This window comes from Portunus trituberculatus, chromosome 34 (assembly GCF_017591435.1).
Source record: "Portunus trituberculatus isolate SZX2019 chromosome 34, ASM1759143v1, whole genome shotgun sequence".
Classification (NCBI taxonomy): domain Eukaryota; kingdom Metazoa; phylum Arthropoda; class Malacostraca; order Decapoda; family Portunidae; genus Portunus; species Portunus trituberculatus.
In genome coordinates this window covers 6,663,926-6,683,024 of record NC_059288.1, presented here as the reverse complement: position 1 = coordinate 6,683,024, position 19,099 = coordinate 6,663,926, and the positions used below count along the sequence as shown (strand labels likewise).

General features: G+C 43.9%; 2 protein-coding genes across 2 annotated transcripts; one reads left to right on the top strand and one right to left on the bottom strand.

Moving 5' to 3' along the window:
- Positions 1–293: 293 nt before the first annotated feature.
- On the top strand, positions 294–14,998 carry LOC123512555 (microtubule-associated protein futsch-like). The gene is given in 15 exon segments (XM_045268982.1): positions 294–330; positions 1,097–1,278; positions 2,310–2,455; positions 3,055–3,093; positions 4,056–4,129; positions 4,131–4,151; positions 4,154–4,202; positions 4,799–4,903; positions 5,605–6,017; positions 6,434–6,962; positions 7,129–7,289; positions 7,476–7,634; positions 7,773–8,222; positions 8,273–10,717; positions 13,569–14,998. Coding segments are annotated over 15 exon segments (4,911 nt in total). The 5' UTR covers positions 294–315; the 3' UTR covers positions 13,692–14,998.
- On the bottom strand, positions 12,832–18,797 carry LOC123512802 (5-formyltetrahydrofolate cyclo-ligase-like). Its single transcript, XM_045269392.1, has 3 exons — positions 18,283–18,797; positions 17,777–17,965; positions 12,832–16,692 (listed from the first exon to the last, which is right to left on the bottom strand). Exons 1-3 carry the CDS (start codon positions 18,519–18,521, stop codon positions 16,527–16,529), a joined length of 594 nt encoding a protein of 197 aa, XP_045125327.1. The 5' UTR covers positions 18,522–18,797; the 3' UTR covers positions 12,832–16,526.
- Between the last annotated feature and the right edge of the window lie 302 nt (positions 18,798–19,099).

Sequence of the window (19,099 nt, the reverse complement as noted above, 5' to 3'; positions counted from 1 at the left end):
TAATAAATTTATTTTTTGTCTAATGGCATTTAAAGCAAGTTTGGGATTGTGTTATTTGATGAGGGAAATATAGATGAATTAAGAGATGTTTTTAGTGCTTTGATAGAAGGGAAGATTGAGATAGAAAGTAGATAATGACAAATATTCAACATCTCTCTTCCTATTACTTTTGACGTAAACTAATAAACAAACACTTAAAAATAACAAAAATAAAATTAAGACACATTTTTCATAGCATTTATTGACTGAAGGAAAGAATTAACAAAAGATTAATAAAACTGACAATTTACTCGAACATTTGGGGTCAGCTGGGACATGGCGGCACTTAGGGTACGGCCTTTCTCACCAATTTTCACCTGCATTTACTGAACCAACAGACCTGGCAGTGCAATAGAAGTGGCAATAAGATATAATGGAGGTATAGGGGTGGGTGATAGGGGAGTAAAGGGAGGACAAAGGAGAGAAAAGGGAGTAATGAGGGAGGGAGTGGCCGGCAGGTGGGAATTATTCTTGTCAAGTGGGTGAGAATTATATATTTGTTCGTTTATTTGTGCTTTTGGTTGATTTGTGTTGGTTTATTTTGGCTATCTGGGTTAGTTTTGTTTTTGTTTGGTTTGGTTTGTGTGTTTTATTTGTTGTGAAGTGGTTTTCGTTTAGTTATGTAATTAATATCTTGCTTTAAATCTGGTATTTTGTTTATTTTTTTTCACTTATTTTTAGTCAGTAGTTGTAAATATTAAGAAAGCACACGGGACTCCATTTTCTATTTATTTTAGGTCCTACCACGTATAATTTTAAGGATTTGATCGAGAAAATGAAGTTTTCAGTTAGGGAACACTAAAAATACACCCAAAAAGCACTTTTAACCATAAATGAATAAGCAAACAAGGAATATCTAGCTCCTCTTCTCCACATACCCCTGCTACATTATCCTTACACTGCAGTCGCCGCCCCTAATCTCAACTTAACTAACCTAATTAAACTTAAACTAAATTAAACCTAACCTAACTTAACCTTACCTAAACTGAACTTATTTAATCTAATCTAACTCAACTGTCACTGCCTCCTAACCTAACCTAACCTATCTACAACACAGCTGGTGAGGAGGTGGGGCATCCCGCTGGCCACGGCTACCAGTGCCCCCCTACTGGTGCCAGTGGTGAGGGCCGAGGCAGGGGATGCCAAGGAGGAGGCTCCAGCACCACCACCGCCGCCAACCTCTCGTATGGTGCGGCCCTCCGACCTTCCCATTTATGAGGAGCCGGAGGAGGTGCTAAAGTGAGTAGTAGTTGTTGTTGTTGTAGTAATAGTAGTAGCAGTAGTAATAATAGCTGTTTTAGTTGTTGTAGGTCAAACTCTTTATCATCTTTCATTTTTTCTTCTTAATCTTACTTTTTTTTTTTCTTCTTCCCGATATACTTATATTATCTTCCTCTTCCTATCTTCACTTTAAATCAGTAGTGTTGGTTAGCTTATTATTGAGGGGGGCATTATGTTTTCTCTTTTTTAATGTGAGAGTGGAAATCTGGCCAAGGGCAACAAAGATTACTATAAAAAAAAAAAGGCCTACTAAGATTCCAGTCCCTGAGCAGGTCCAAGATAATTATATATATAAAAAAAAACAAAAGAAAAAGAATAAAGGATAAATGTCTTGAAACCGTTGCACTTTATTTCAAACGCTACTTTTCATGAGTGAAGAGACAGGATAAACATTAATTTGCTGTTCTCTAAGGTTTTACTAATTTTTCTAAGTATGTATTATCTTTCTAGGATGACATATAATTAAAACTGGCTAATAACTGAGGGGATGCAGTTTGAATATATAGATAACGAGGTAGAAAAACTGGAACTATATTTTCATGCTTTTCATTTCAGTTTTCCTTTTTAACATTTGATTCTCTGACTTACTAAACTGTGTGGTGTACATTTCTCCTTCAGGCAAGCTAAGTTAATGCAAAAAACTGGAACTCTATTTTCATGCCTTTCATTTCAAGTTTCCCTTTTTAATATTTGATTCTCAGACATACACAAAGCTTTCCTACATTTCTCTTTCAGGCAAGCTAAGTTAATACAAAAACTGGAACTCTATTTTCATTTCAGTTTTTCCTTTTAATATTTTGATTCTGTGATATACTAAACTCATTGATGGTACATTTCTCTTTCAGGTAAGCTAAGTTAATCAGGATCTATATTTTCATTTCAGATTTCTCTTTAAACATTTGATTCTTTTACATGTACCAAAATCTGTGACCTTGTGCATTTCTCCTTCTCGTTAATACCCATCACTCACTAAATAATTGTACCCACAGCTTTGAGTACCATGGGCGGGAGAGAACAACACTGGAGGAGGGGGTGGGAGTGGTGCGCCAGCAGGTGGAGGGAGTGCTGGCGGCCACACGCTCAACCAGGGAACGTGCTGTCCACATCTACGAGACAGGGAAGGCTCACTCCATGGGTAAGCTGCTGGTGGAGTTGTACTGGTGTGGGGGAAATTATATACAAAACTGTATCATTGTAATACTAGAAATTAAGTGGGCCTTTTTTTTTCTATTTTTTGTTGCCCTTGGCCAGTTTTCTTTTACATAAAAGAAATACTGTAATAAGGATGGGAAGAATGCTTTTGTAGATCTGTTAAGGAATTGTAAGGTTATTCTTTGGGTTAGTGAGGGAACGAGAAATTGGTGAGAGAATAGAATTATTTGGGTGAATGTATAGGAAGAATGTGTTTGTAGATTTGACGGAATTGTATGCTTGCTCTATGGGGAAGCATGGAACTAGAAAAGAGTGAAAAGGTGGAATATTTTTTGATGGACGTATAAAGAAACCATGATTGGAGTCCGAGGAGAAGAGAAGTAAAAAGTAGAAGTATTAGGAGGACATTAAAAAAAAAATAAATAAAGTACAGGAAAATTAAATTGAAAAAAGATGGAGAAAAAGAATGTTAAAAGTACTTAACTATTATGCTTGTGAATATATTAGGAAAACATTGTACCATTTCAGTGTTATGTGTGTGTATGTGTGTGTGTTAGGGTCACAACTGTCTGTCATTCCAAGCTGCTCTGGACATTCTGGACACAATTCGAGACTCCACAGGTTTGTAGCTGAATTGTGCTTCCATAGAGCATTATAGAGCCAAGCTTTTAGACCCAAAGAGCTGATAGATAACCACAGACAGAGTAAGCAAGCATAGAGACACCAAGAATTAATAAATAACAACAGATAAAGTAAGTGGAAAAAGGGATACAGACTGTAGACCTATATACATTCCACAGGCTTTTTTTTTTTTTTTTTTTTTTTTTTTTTTACCAATCCTTTTGTCTTACATAAAAGAATATAGAGAGAGAGGTACCATGGAGCTAATAGTGATTGAAATAGTTGGTAAAGTTAGAAGTTGATGCCTTACAGCTTTGATAGAGTTAGACAAATATTTAGAGCTTTTTTTAGAGATCAGTTTTGTGTCATTTGAAGAATATATATTAATCTGAGAATGTTTTTATTTTTCCATATTTTATTTAGTCTTTTCTTTTCTTTTTTTTTCTTTATTTGACTATTGAAAGCTTATTTCTTTATTTATTACTTATTTCTTCCTCCTGCCTGTTCCTCTTTTGATGTCTCCTTGAATTTATTTGTATTTCCTTTATTGAGTTTATCTTATTTTTATACCCTTTTCTTTTACCTGTATGCAATTAGAAAGATGTGCAGAAACTTGTGTACATTAATATGGTGTGTGTGTGTGTGTGTGTGTGTGTGTGTGTGTGTGTGTGTGTTTTGCTGCTACTCTCAGTACTCTTGTTATTTTGTTTGTTTTAATCATGCTACGAAAATTGTGGAAAGAATGAGGTGAGTTGATTCTGTTTGTGTGTTTGTATGTTCCTAATGTCTATTGTGTATTGTGATTGTGTGAGAGAGAGAGAGAGAGAGAGAGAGAGTGAGTGAGTGAGTGAGTGAGTTATGAATTTGAATAATGAATACATGATGATATAAACACACACACACATATCCACCCACCCACCCACCCTAACACCACCATCTCAAACAACCTCTCTCCCACACAGCGACGGTTGACTATTTAGCAGACGAGGAGAACACTTTGCCTCGCGTTGGTGCCATCACTGTCGGTGGTCTGGCTGGGCTGGTGCTGGGGGCTCGGAAACGTGGCGGCCTCTTCAAGAAGATTCTGTACACTTCTACTGGTGTTATCAGTGAGTGGAGGGGCTGGGGGCTGGTAGATGAGAGAGAGAGAGAGAGAGAGATGAACTGTGGGACTGGTAGAGAGGACAAGAGGTAGGGAGGGACTGGAGTGATGGTAGAGAGAAAGAGGGAGGGCTGAGGTGCTGGTAGTGGGAGAGAGGGAGGGTCTGTGGGATTGGTGGAGGGAGAAGAGGGATAGATGGATAAAGGAGTGGAAAGATTGAGTGGCTGGTGGAGGAAGACAGGGAGGGGAAAGATAGAGTGATTGATAGACAAGTGGAGGGAAGGATGGGAGAGATAGATAGATGGATAGAGAAGTGAAGGGAAGGAGAAGGATAGATAGAAGGAGTGGAGAGGAGATAAAAAATAGATATATAGATAAAAAAAAAATTGGAGTATTTTTCAGGAAGTGAGTGGAGAGGCTGAAAGAGTGAGTGAGTAGAGTGGTATTATAGAATGCGTGGAGAGATGGAAGAATAAACAAAAGCATTGCAGGATAGGAAAGAGATAAAAGAAGGATTAGAATTACTGGAGAAAGGAATAGGGAGACAGTAACAGTTTCTCTCCTACTCATCCTTCTGTCCCTCATTGCCCGTTCCACCCTCAGCTGCGGCCTCCCTGTGCTACCCACGCCACGCCTACACCATCTCGCAGCAGCTGTACGGTGGTGCCAAAACCTACGGAGCCATTGGATATAACTTTGTTGCTGGAGGTGAGTGTTTCTTTATCTTTGTGTTTATTGTGGGATTGTGAGGTGTGGTGTCTTAATTTGTTGAAAGTAAGGTGGTGTGAAAGGGTAAGAGTTTGAAGGAGAGATAATGCAAGAGTTAACCAGTATTCTCAGTCATTCATCCTTTCTCTGGTACTCTCTGGAACTTCCTGCCTGCTTCTGTATTTCCACCTTCCTATGACTTGACTTCATTTAAGAAAGAGGTTTCAAGATTTTTTTTTTTTTTTTTTTTTTTTTTTATTTATTTATTTATTTATTTATTTATTTATTTTTACTCTGACTTGCAAGTAGACTGGCTTTTTTTTTTTTTTTTTTTTTTTTTTTTTCATTGGCCAGCTTTCCCTTCTTACTTAAAAAGAATAGGATAGGTTTTTGTGAGATATTAAGTGTTGTAAGAAATATATAAGTTTTCAGAATATTTTGTATTTGAGAATGGAAGATAGAAGTTAGAATGTAATGCCTTGTGGTGTGAGAAGCTAAAGTTAAATTTCAGATGGAAATATATATCTATTTAGAATTTGTTGTGTTGTGTTGTGGGAGTGCAAGATGTGAGGACAGTTTTCCATTTGTTTTGTTTTGAGGAGTTATGATCAAAGTAATCAAAGTACATTGCCTTGTATTGTGTTTTGAGAAGCTTAAACCACAATCAAAATACAAAAGTAACACACAATTACTACTTACAGTGAAGCCACAGTCCAAGGCACCACCACCACCACCACCAGCTGAAGAGACCCCCAAGGAGGCAGAGAAGGAAGAGGATGCCAGTGCCAGTGCCGGTGACAGTGCTGACACTCCCAAACCTGAGGGTGGCGAGGTAAGGAGTGCCGTGGTCCTATCCCTCCCCCCCGGCAAGACCCTGGTTGACACTCTAGCAGAGCAGGCCAGCGATGTAACTGTCTGGGGCTTTAGACTAACAGACGACACCACCGCACCACCCAAGCCAGCGGTGCCAGAGGGCTTTGGTACCATTGGCACTGGCCAGGTGGCGACGGCAGTGGTGGCAGGGCAGGACGAGGCACAGGCACCACGGGAGGTGGTGGAGAAGGTGAAGGAAGGAGCTGCAATAGTGGAGGAGAAACTGCCTGAGGTGGAGAAGGTAGTGGTGGTGGTGGAGGAGGAGTGGCTGCTGTAGTAGAAAAGTTGGGTAAAGTGGAGGAAGGAGCTGAAACTGTCAAAGAAAAACTGAGTGAGGTGGAGGAGAAGGTGGAGCAGGTGGTGAAGGTGGTGGAGGAAGGCGTGGCTGCCGTGGCAGAGAAAGTGGAGGAGGTGGAGGAGGCAGCCTCCAGTGTGGCAGTGGAGGTGTTGAGCCCTGTGCTGGGGAAGGAGGAGGCACAGGAGGTTGTGGAGAAGGTGGAGGAGAAGGTTGGGGAGGCAGTGGAGGAGGTGGTGGAGGCCGCCGCGGTGGTGGTGGAGGAGCGCATGGCCCCGGTGGTGGAGGAGGCTGCCGGGGTGGTAGAGGAGGGGGCGGCAGTGGTGGGGAAGGTGGCGGAGGTGGTGGTGGAGGCGGGGCAGAAGGTGGAGGAGGCCCTGGGTGTGGTGGAGAGGGTGGATAGTGCAGCAGCGGCGGCGGCCGAGGTATTCCCTGGTGTGCCCGAGGCAGTAGTGGAGCAGGTGGAGACTCTGGTGGAGGAGACGCAGGCTGTGGTGGAGAGCGTCACCACTGCGGTCAGCCAGGTGGAGAAAGTAGCAGAGGAGATGAAGCAGGAGGCACACAAGGTGGAGGAGGAGGCAGCTCAGTTGGTGGAGAGTGAGGAGAAGAGGAAGGAGGTGGCAGAAGAGGTGGTGGAGATAGTAGAACAAGTGGTGAATAAACAAGCAGATGAGACTCCAGGATCCACTCCGGCTGTGGAGGAAGCAAGAACAGAGGTGGATGCCAGCCCTGCAGCAGCCCCTGCCCCTCTACCGGCACCCACCAAGGACAGGGAGGGACTCTTTGACAAGCTGGTGAACTTCCTGGCCAAGAATCGCAAGGACAGTGCCAAGCAAGGGGAGGCTCCTCAAGTGCCAGCAGAGATGCCAGACAGTGCCAAGCAGATAGAGGGTGCCACTGAGTGACAGAGGGTAGTGGTGTGGGTGGGGCTGGTAGTGAAAGGCCAGAGAGTGCTGCACTGGTGGAGGCGGCCCAGGGTGGCACTCCTCAAGTTGCTGCAGAAGTGAAGGAGGTGGAGAGTGTCTCTAGGGTGGAGGAAATGGTGGAGATGGTGAAGGAAGAGTGGCTGCTGCTGAAGAGAAACTGAGTGAGGTGGAGCAGGTGGTGGAGGTGGTGGAGGAAGGCATGGCTGCCGTGGCAGAAAAAGTGAAGGAGGTGGAGAAGGCAGCCTCCAGTGTAGCAGTGAAGGTGTTGAGCCCTGTGTTGGGGAAGGAGGAGGCACAGGAGGTGGTGGAGAAGGTGGAGGAGAAGGTCGGGGAGGCAGTGGAGGAGGTGGTGGAGGCTGCCACTGTGGTGGTGGAGGAACATGTGGCCCCGGTGGTGGAGGAGGCTGCGAGTGTGGTGGAGGAGGGGGCGGTGGTGGTGGAGAAGGTGGCGGAGGTGGTGGTGGAGGTGGGGCAGAAGGTGGAGGAGGCCCTGGGTGTGGTGGAGAGGGTGGGTGGTGCGGCATTGGCGGCGGCTGAGGTGTTCCCTGGTGTGCCAGAGGCGACGGTGGAGCGGATGGAGGCCACAGTGGAGGAGACACAGGCTGTGGTGGAGAGCGTCACCACCACAGCCAGCCAGGTGGAGGGAGTGGTGGAGGAGGTGACGGAGGAGGCACATAAGGTGGAGGAGGAGGCAGCCCAGGTGATGGAGAGTGAGGAGAAGAGGAAGGAGGTGGCAGAGGAGGTGGTGAAGATAGTTGAAGGTAAGGTGCAGCAGGCGGTGGAAGAACAAGCAGACACTCCACCTGAGGCAGCGGCGGTGGTGGCGGTGGAGGTGGAGGGTGGCAGGCGGGGACACAGCATAGAGAGGGAGGGACTCTTTGACAAGCTGGTGACCTTCCTGTCCCGGCCCAGCAAGGACGCCAGGGACAGCGCCGCCCAGGAGAAGACTGACCCTGAAGTTGACAGTGGAGTGCCACAGACTCCCCTGCTGGTGGAAGAGAAGCCCACAAGTGGCACTGGAGACGACACACTGACAGAGGAGGCCGTGGAGGTTGTGAAGGAGGTGGTGGAGGCAACAAGTGTGGTGGAAGAGGTAGTGGAGGTAGTAAAGGAAGGAGCTGCTGCTGTTGGAGAGAAATTAGTTGAAGTAGAAGAGCAGTTGGTGGAGGTGGTGGAGAAGGGAGTGGCTGCTGTTGGAGAGAAATTAGTTGAAGTGGAGGAGCAGGTGGTGGAGGTGGTGGAGAAAGTGGGTGAGGTGGAGGAGGCAGCCTCCAGTGGTGTGGTGGAGGTGCTGAGCCCTGTGTTGGGGAAGGAGGAGGCATTAGAAGTGGTGGAGAAGTGGAAGAGGCAGTGGAGGCTGCTGCTGTGGTGGTGGAGGAGGCTGCTAGTCTAGTGGAGAAGGTGGTGGAGGAGACACAGGCAGCGGTGGAGAGTGTGAATGAGACAGCCAGCGAGGTGGAGGGAGTGGTGGAGCAGGTGACACAGGTGGTGGAGGGGAAGGAGGGGCTGTTTGACAAGCTGGTGAACCTGTTGTCCAAGCCAGGCCAGGATGACACTCAGAGTGGCAAAGCTGTGGAAGGCACCCCTGGGATGCCAGACAGTGCCAAGGAGGTGGAGGCTGCTCCTCAGGTTGTAGATGAAGCAGTGCAGAGCAGCAAGGTGGAGGGAGTGGTGGAGGTGGTGAAGGAAGACATACAGAAGGTGGAGGAGGAAGCAACACAAGTGGTGGAGAGTAAGGAGGTGGATCTTTCTGTGGTCAAGAAACAGCCAGGTGTGGAAGATCAAGTGGAGAGCACTCCAGCAGCTACTCCAGAGGGTCAGGCAGAAGTGGAGGCCATCCCTGCAACACCTGTGGTGTCCCCATTGGAGGAGAGGGAGGGACTGTTTGACAAGCTGGTGAGTCTGTTCTCCAAGGACGCTGGACAGGAGAAGGCTGCTCCTCCACCTGTCACTGAAGCAACACACACCACCGGGGAAGTGGAGGCTGCACCACAAGCTGCAGCTGAAATGCCAGACACTGCCAGGGAGCTGCAGGAGACACAAGTGGATACTGCTCCACCAACAGAAGCAGATGCTGTTCCACCAATGCCTGTGCAGGAGGCACCAGCAGAGGTGGATGCTGCCTCACCACCAGCTGTGCAAGAGGCACCAGCAGCAGCAGAGGAAGCCACCAGCCCTGCTACTGCACCTCTTGTGCCTCAGGCAGAGGAGAGCGAGGGACTGTTTGACAAACTGATCAGCTTCCTGTCCAAGGACAGCAAGGATGCCTCAGCTGCTGAAGTGCCAGACAGTGCCAAGCAAGTAGAGGCTGCTGGTGAAAGTACAAGTGAAGTGCCAGACAGTGCCAAGCAAGTGGAGGCTGCTGGTGAAGTAACAGAGAGTGCCAAGGAGGACCTGAGTGGTGGTGAGGGTGAGGATGAGTTTGTCATCGTGTCCTCCATGGGCGAGGCAAGCGACGTCATGGACGTGTTGAAACCCGACAGTGTTCTGGACAAACTCAGACCCACTGAACCACATCTGGAAAGCACACCTGCTAAAGCAGAAGTTACACCTGCCACAACTGAAGCCAGCAGGACAGGTGATGAGAAGGAGCAGGTGGCAGCGATGCCAGTGGTGGAGGTGGAGACAAAGGCCCCAGAAGTCCGGGTGACGGAGGAGGAAGGTTTGTTTGACAAGTTGGTTAGGTTATTTACAAAGGATGAGGAGAGGCCTGCATCTAGCAGTGCCACAGTGCCATCCCCAGACTCTGCCGGTGGTGGTGGTGTTAGTACAGAGCCAGTGCCGGGGGAGGGAGGGGAGGCGGCTCTCCCTGCAGCACCGGGGGACGTGGACACAGCACAGCACCAGGATGTCCTAGAGGTGGCTGAGCATGCAGCACCAATCCCAGATGTGTTAACAGTTCCCTCAGACACAACACAGGTTCCTGACGCCCCACCACCACCTCAACACACAACACCAGCTCCTGCCGTCCCAGTTGGCACCGCAGGCACTGAGCCAGAGGAGACTGAAGGCACTCTTCTGGAGGAGCCAACGCCCGAGTCCCCGGCACCACCGCCCATCAAGAAGGTGGCCCTGCTTGACAAGCTTTCCAGTCTCTTCCAGAAGGAGGAACCCCATCCTCTGACACCCCCACAGCTGCCACACAGGAACCCCCCAGCAGGCGAGAGGAGGACACGTCTGGTGCAGCAGTGCAGGAGGCAAGCCCTGCTGCTGCTGGGGATAGTGCTACACCACCACCTGAGGCAAGGCAGTGGTGGTGGTGAGGAGGCAGCAGACAGTGTTGCTGCATCAGGAGGGAAGGAAGAGGAGGAGGCTGCCTTGCCTGCAGCAGAGGACACAGCAGCAGCACAGCCCCAGGTGTCTGCCCCTCAGGTACAGTCTTCCTCTGTGGTGGGTGCTGTTGAGGTTTCAGGTGAGGCTGCCAAGGATGAGACTGCAGCCATACCCAGCATGCCCCAGGGAGTCCAGGGCCAGGCAGAGTCCAGGGAAGCTAGCACACAGACACAGAGCATAGTGCCAGTGACGGCGACACAGCCCGCCACAGACACAGACAGTGCCGCAGTGAGCCGGGTGGCAGATGGCCCTGTGAGCATCACCAGCGAGGAGGACACCTTCATTGTGAGGGCCAGTCCCAACAGGCCAAGCCAGACAGAGGTGCAGGGTGACCACGGCCGGCCCGGAAGCAGGGCGGGGGCGGCGGTGCAGCCTCGATGGTCTGCGGTAAAGTCTGAGCCCCGTCACAGTCTCTAACTGCCGTAGTGAATCTCAGCCCCTCACGGCCTTGGCTTGGGGTGTGCTTCCTCTGTGGCTGCCTGTCCTGTCACACTTAACTCTGGCTGTGTCTAACATCACTGTAGTGCAGTATAGTGGGCCAAGGTAGAGACGTGCGTCTTGCTCTCCTCATACACCATCTGTAGGCTTCATTCACTCAGGAAAGGCTGGAAATGTGTTGCAAAAGATTAGACAAAGTTTAATCTTGATGTAAATAAAACCAGATCAGAAAGCTACCAAGTTGACATGAAACTTTTAGAATACGTACAATAGCTAAGGAAGATACACCCTTACTTACAGAAAAAGTTATAGGTATGATAGTAAATGGAAAACCACTAAATATAGAGAAAAAAAAGCCTTCAGTCCACTAGCTAGAAAAGGAAAAACTGTGAGTCACAAGTCCATCACCACTTGACCACCTCATTTGACCCTAATACCTAGCCCAGAGTACCTTCCTTAATTAAGCCAACCACCTCCACAGCCTGAGGGAAAACATCACAGTGGCCTTGGTCAGCAGCCATCTGTAGGCAAACCTCTCTGAGACAACATTTTAAGGAAAAGCATTTAGGAAACATTTTGCTCCTTGCTGTCCAACCCCAGAAGGGAAAATAAGGACAAGAAACACTAATGGTACTGAATACAACTGGTTCTCTCACAGATGGGTGGGTAGGCTGGGGGTATGGCAGGAGGGTGGAGGACGTGAGGTAGTGTAGCAGCAAACGCTTGGTGCCCCATATGATGTGCTGTGCTGGGAAGAACTGGGAGTGGTTTGGTTTGCTTGTTTTGCAGGTGAAGGTGTAGCAGTGAAATTCTAGTGCCTATAGAAGACTGAGTTTAGTGTTCTAGTTTGTTTTGGAGTTAGTGAAAACTGTCTTGTTTGGGTGATGAAGTGTAGCATTGAAATATAAACGTGGTGTGTGAAAGTGCGATGATTTTGAGAGATTACAGGAAAGAGAAGGGCTGAGTTTGGAGTAGTTTGTAGCATAGAAATTAGTCAGAATTTCCTTTGTTTTTGCTGATGAAGTGAAGCATTGAAATATAGACTTGATGTGTGAAATGTGATGTTTTTAAGAGGTTATAAGGAAGAGAATGGCTGATGTTGATGATTGAGTTTGTTGCAGAGAAGTTGGTAATTTTCTTGTTTGGGTGATGAAGTGAAGCATTGAAATATAGACTGGATGTGTGAAATGTGATGTTTTTGAGAGGCGATAGAGAAAGAGAAAGACTGAGTTTGGTGTTCTAGTTGGTCAAGGAGTTAGTGAGAATTGTCTTGTTTGGGTGATGAAGTGAAGCATTGAAATATAAACTTGGTGTGTGGAATGTGATCATGTTTTTGAGAGGCGATAGGGAAAGAACGAAAGAATGAAGTGACATGTTAGTTTGGGTTTATGGGAGGAAGTGAGTGAGGATAAAGTCATGTTTTGCTGATGATGAAGGAACTTTCCATAGATTATTCCACTTTTTTTTATATACATTTATTTATTGATTTATTTTTATTTATTTATTTATTTTTATATATTTTTTTACATTATTTACAAGTGCCGTGTTATCTGTACATTTCCTTGAAGCTTATAAGTAGATGAGGTGGTAGAGTTTGTAGTGTAGAATTATAGATGGTGACATGATGGTGATGGTGTGTGGTGATTCAACAGTGCCATAGACAGTGATAGTTTACCTTTTTTTTCTTTCTTTTTTTCTTATTTTATCTGACTGTGTGTGTATTAGCATTAGTACTTTTTTTTTTACATTAACCATTATTATTAGTACTTGTGTGTGATTTCTTGGGATGTATATTTTTTTTCATGTTAGTTTCTATTTTTATAATTATGTGATTTGCTCCTTTCCTTCTTCATTTGAGCAGCATCTTGGCATACTCTCATAACCATTACATGAAGTACCTGTCTGTCTGTCTGTCTGTCTATCTATGGGACAGTTTCTTATTCTGAAGAGTGATTTATAACTCCTAAATTACAACTAATCTTCAATACATCAGCTTTCCTTCACAGCAACGACTACTAACACACATTACCTTAAGCAACAATGGTATCAGTAAAACTAAATTATAACAACAAGGTTTATTGCAAAAAACACCCACATTGGATACTGAACATTATTTTAGATATAGGATTAAAACTTTGTTAGTATGGATACAAATTTATAACAAAACACTCTCACAAAATAGAGAAATAAGAGAATTATTTATAAAGCTTCTCTCCTTCCAAAGACGTAGCTTAAAACTAGACTGTTATGAGTGCAAATGTATCACAAACACTCACAGTCAGGAGCAAAAAACCATTCATCCAACACACACACACACACACACACAAGTAAACATCTATCTCTCTCCATCACAGAGACTGAGATAAACATATTACTCCCATCCACAAATACTGAACACAGAATGATGGGGGGGGGAAAAAGAAAGAAAAAACACCCCTTACATATTTTATTTTAACTTTACTTAAAAAAAAAAAAAAAAAAACTTACATATTTTAACCTCTTGCTCTTGCAGAAACACCAAAGACTTGAATACCGAACACAGATTAATAACAAATATCCCCCTGACAACGATACACATCATAAACACTTAAACACAAGAGACATTCTCTCACTCCTACACACACTAACCTCTAGCTCTCCCATATACCAAAGACTTGAACACTAAACACAACAACAAACATTCCCTCACCTTGTACACACACTAACCTCTAGCTCTCTCACAAACACACTGAAGTACCAAACACACAACAAACATTCCTTCACCCTGACACACACTAACCTCTCGCTCTCCCCCACAAAGACTGAGGCCGTGGTGGTGGAGGAAGGGAAGGACACCATTGTACAGCTGACACCCCCAGGACCAGAGAAGGATTATGGTCAGAGCAGCCCGGAAGACTCTGACATGTATACCACCAGAGGATAAAGGACACTGATTTGCTTGACTTAATGCTAGACTCAGAAATGTCCAGTTAATGTCAAACCAGTGTCCAGCCAAGACTTCAGTGCCTCCAGTGGGTTCACAATGCTTTGGTTATGTGACACGGCTGCTGTTTTCAAAGATACTGGTTTAAATAGTGTGTTAAAAGATGCCATTGTTTTTATTTCTGCATTTTTAAAAGATACTGAAGGCTGAAATGTTATGTACTTGTCTTGGCTACAGTTTTGAAAGATGCCGAGTTAAATATTGTTAGCTTGTCTATTTGCAAAGGTTCTGATATGCATAGTGAGAAAGGAGGCTGAAATATCATAACTGTCTCATTGCCTACAGTTTTGAAAGGTTCTGAGAGCTAAATACTGTTAGCTTTTATCTGTATTTGGAAAGGTTCTGATAGGCTTAGTGAGGAAGAAAAGGCTGAAATGTCATAATTGTTTCATTGCCTACAATTTTGAAAGGTATAGATTTAAATAAAGAATGTTGAGAAATGCCATAACTTAGGGAAGAGAAGGCTCAAATATCGCAATGGTCTCTTCTCTTGTAGTTGAAAAGATCATTTAAGTTTGACTGCATTTAAATATAACTATCAGCTGTCTCTTCTATTTCTCTTGTTAAAAGTTTGACTCCATTCAAATATAACTATCAACTGTCTCTTCTATTTGTACTGTTAAAAGTACAGAAATGATTAGGAAGCTGATGGATGAATATAACAGAATGAAGTTGTTACACTGTGAGAAGGTAGATTGAAAGGAGAGTAAAATAAGAAAACATGATGATAGATGTTGTGAAGGTTTTGATGTGTTTCTGGGAATGTTCCGAGTCTTCCTTCATGTACCGTCAATTTTTTCCCTTCAGTGGTTTGTCGTGTACCAGAAAAGACAGACAAATGTTATAAGGTTTTAAAATTTTCAAGGTAAATTTTGTAGTAATGCAGAAAATGTAGAAAAAATTACCATAGCCTTATTAAGAAAACGAGGGATTTGTATCTCGGCCTAATTATCCTTTTAATTTTATAATTTTTATGTGAATGGTTGATTGTTTATTTGATTTTTTTTTTTTTTTTCCATACTTTTTTTGATTGACTGATTATTTTTTTTTTATTTTTTTCTCCCACAGTACAAGTTTCTCGTTACTGTGAGGTGTAAATAGCCGAGGGTTTATCAGGTGTTATGGTTCAGAAATTGGTGGTGATATACTTTGGCTATGGTTAGTGAGGATCTGAAGGCAAGCAAGTGTTTCCATCAGCCAGGCCATTGTATGTATTGAGATGCTGTACATATACTTGTTTATAGTAAGTACTGGGTTTTCATTGCCACAGCCTCTCTTACCCTTTACTGAATGATATGTAAGAGGAAAACACTGGCCAAGAACAACAAAAGTAAAAAAAAAAAAAAAAAAAAAGGCCCACTCAGTTGCCAGTTCCCTTACAGTGCTGAAAGAGTTAGCCAAAAGACAGTGATAAGTGTGTCTTGAAACCTTCCTCTTGTATGAAGTATAACCACAGGAAGTTGGAAATATAGACACAGGCAGGGAGTTCCAGAGTTTACCAGAGAAAGGTGTGAGTGACTTAGTAAGTGATCCTTTTTATGCATTAACCTAACTGGACCCAACCCTAATCTAATCTAATATAAGTCATCATCATCATCATCATTTTCCTTTATTTTTTTTTTTTATATTACTTTCTCTTGTAGTTGGACAGCTCATGAACAATTTAACACTAATCTTTGTAAACATTCCAGGATGGCTTTCAGTGTTCTAAGGTGTACAATATAGATTTGATTTAGTACTTTTCTCAGGTAATATATCACAGGTGTGCTTAATTCAACTCCTCTCGGTACCATCACAGCTTTAAGTCTCCGAGCCTCTCACATCACTATTACATTCAATATCACAGGTATCAGCAATCAGTAATAGCACCATGTTATAATTTGTACTCCTGTGTCTTTTGTAACTGAAGGATCACAACACATACCTCACACAACTCTTTAGAGAAGTTCACATTGTACAAACACAACTCCAGAAAACAGTCAGATTACATACAACACACATAACACTTAACTCTCTAGAAAACTTAGCATTCCACCGACTCAACTCTGGAAACCAATCAGATTACAACATATAATCCCACACAACTCTCTAGAAAACTTAGCATTTAACTAACACAAATAATGGAAAACAATCATGACAACACACACAACTCTAGACAACTTAGAATCTATCCTCCAACATACACAAGGAAAGTCAACTATCACATAATTCAAGCCTAGAAAACTTGACATTCAACACAACACAACACAAGTAAACAACCATCACAACACCACACAACTAGGAAACTTTGCATTCCTCCTCCAACACAAGAGAGAAACACTCAATTAATCACATCACACACATCACTCAACCCTAGAAAATTTTGCATTCAACACAACACCACATAACTCTAGAAAACTTGGCATATTTCCTCCAACACAATAGAGAAACACTCGATTATCACAACACACACAACACTCAACTCTAGAAAATCTGGGATTCAACACAACACAACCAACACAACACAAACACTAGCAAAACATACAACACTCATCACAACACACCTCTTTAATAAAAAAAAACTCTGCAATACACAAACACACCACAACACAGCAATCACTCGGTCATCACCACAACACAGCAGCTATCTCCATCACCTCAACATACCACAACACAACATCACTCAATCATCACCACAACACAGCAGCTATCTCCATCACCACAGCACGTCACTCAGTCATCACCACAACATAGCAGCCACCTCCTGGTCACCACAACACACCACAAGTCAGCCAGTCACTCCGCCATCACCACAATGTCGATCTTGATGTCATTCTCGTCAGTTGGTATGTGCGGGAGGACTTGTTCTTTGAAGGCCAGCGCGATGGTGTGTGGCGGGGACGGCTGAGAGGCGCGGCACTTGGCTAGGTAGGTGTCGTAGTAACCTCGGCCTCGACCCATCCTGGTGACACAGTGTAGTGGTTTTGTTGGAGTTCACATTTGGTTTTTATTTAATTTTGTTTCTATTTAGTTGTTTTATTTTCTATTTTATTCTTTTTTTTATGTAAGAGGTAGTGACAGTGTGTAGTGGTGGTTTTATTGCATTTTATTTTATTCTACTTTCTATTTTATTTATTTATTTTTTTTTTTTATGTAAGATGTAAGTCAAGATATGTCACTGTAACAAGTTCAAGGTCTTGTCTTGTTTTATTAAGTGTTGTATTACTGTCACTTGGAAATACTGAGTTACAGGTTTCAAGGGGTAAAATAATGTTCACTAACAAATTTAAGGTTTTTATCAAGTCTATAGTTTCATTTTAGTGAGATTGCATAGTGCTTTATGTTCAAAATGTAAAATATTACAGCAGGTTTCAAATGGCGAGGTAGCTTATTAAGATATAAGTTGCAAAAGAGAAAGAAACAAAACAATAGTAACAAGAGAAGTAAAGGTGAGTGGCAGAGAAAAAAATAGACAAGAGATAGACAATACAGATAAGAGAAGTATGGGAGAGTGACAAAAAACAACACAAACTTCAGCCAATCAATGACACAGAGATGAGGCAACAGTGAGACAGACTGACATAGAATAACAGGCAATGCTAACGAGAGAAGAGGCAAGGTAAGGTGTGACAGGGATGGAAATAGACTTGGCGAGGATTGTGACACTGCCAAGGCAAGGAAGGGGTGGGGAATTTGTCACCTATTTGTAGGTCACAGACAGAATTAGACACTGAGGAAAGATGCAACTCGGAACAATAGTGAAACATGTCGCCTGCTTCTGTGTTTCTGGTAAACCCTTTTAGGTCTTTGGGAGCTGGCACCTCAGTTGGCCATTATTATATATTTTGTTGTCTTTTTTTTTTATGTAAGAGGAGAATGCTAGCCAATGGTAACATATAATAAAGAAAAGGCCCACTTAGTTGCCTGTTCCTTGCAGGTCTGAGGGAACAAAAAAAAAAAAAAAAAGCTAAATGTCTTGAAACCACCTGTCTAATTTAAAATATTAAAGTACAAAAATTTAGAATAAAGCCTATAGCTTTTGTCACCTGTGTCCCTCTGCGGTGAAGCCAAGGCCAGGAACAAGGATGAGGTCCAGGCCACCTGTCTGCAGGGCTGTCTCACAGGCCTGGCTCAGCGGTGGCTGCTTGATCTTCCACTTGGTGAGAGGGAGAGACTCATACTCTTGCCACGAGTGCAGCCTCACCATGTCCATGTAGCTTGACTTGCTGTCATACCTGCACACAGAGTTTGGAACAAAAAAATTTGTTATTTTCTACCCAAACACAAAATTTTCAAAACAACTACTTTACCCATAGATTTTTCTCTACCTGAAAGCCCTGCAGCCCACCAAGGGTTTACTTATTTATTTTTCTTTTTTTTTTATGCAAGATTAAAAAAAAGTCCATTTAGTTACCAGTCACATGATAATGTTTGGACTGGGGGAAGACAGTAAAATAATTAGTAAGGTGACGCTATCAGTGAGACCTACCACCTGGATTTATAACTTCTAAAGTTCCAAGAATAGAATTAAAAAAACAAATGTCAAGCCTACCTCGGAATATAACACGTCTTCCCTTGCTCCAGAGCGTGGCGTAAGATGCTTTCCGTGGCCACCTCATTAGCCATGCTGAGGTACAGAGCCACACGTTGACTGTCTCTATACACCGCGTGAGACATTACTTTATTCTGTACCTCCATAGACTGCCTCGCTTGCTCCTCAGATGACAGCGCCTTTAATTTAGCTTGTATTTCCTTACGTAGAGCAGCTTTGGCACTCCTAATGGCACTCATGGTTACGGTGGCACTGGAGATACTGGCGTGGTGCTGTGGGGGAGATGTGATGCTCAGGAAAGATGCTGCGAGATATTTATCTGAGTACTGGTTTGTTTTGGTGGGTCAGCTGTTGCCTAGTGCGCGCCACGTGTTCGAACGCGTTTGTGCTGCCTTCACTTTGCATCAATGGCTGATTTGAACTTCCGTAGGCCTATTCATTTGTAATTTTACGTTTCTAGTTGGTTATTAGTTACTCTACGTGTATGTTATTTGTAATTTCTATGTGTGTGTGTGCCTACATCTCTCTCTCTCTCTCTCTCTCTCTCTCATAGCAGCAAGGTACAAATGCATAGTGTGTGTGCACACACACACACACACACACACACTTCCTATTATCACCCCTTTCTGTGTGTGCGTGTCATTGAGATGTGTGTGTGTGTGTGTCTCCTCTCTCTCTCTCTCTCTCTCTCTCTCTCTCTCTCTCTCTCTCTCATAGCAGCAAGGTACAAATGCATAGTGTGCACACACACACACACACACACACACACACACACACTTCCTATTATCACCCCTTTCTGTGTGTGCGTCTCACTGAG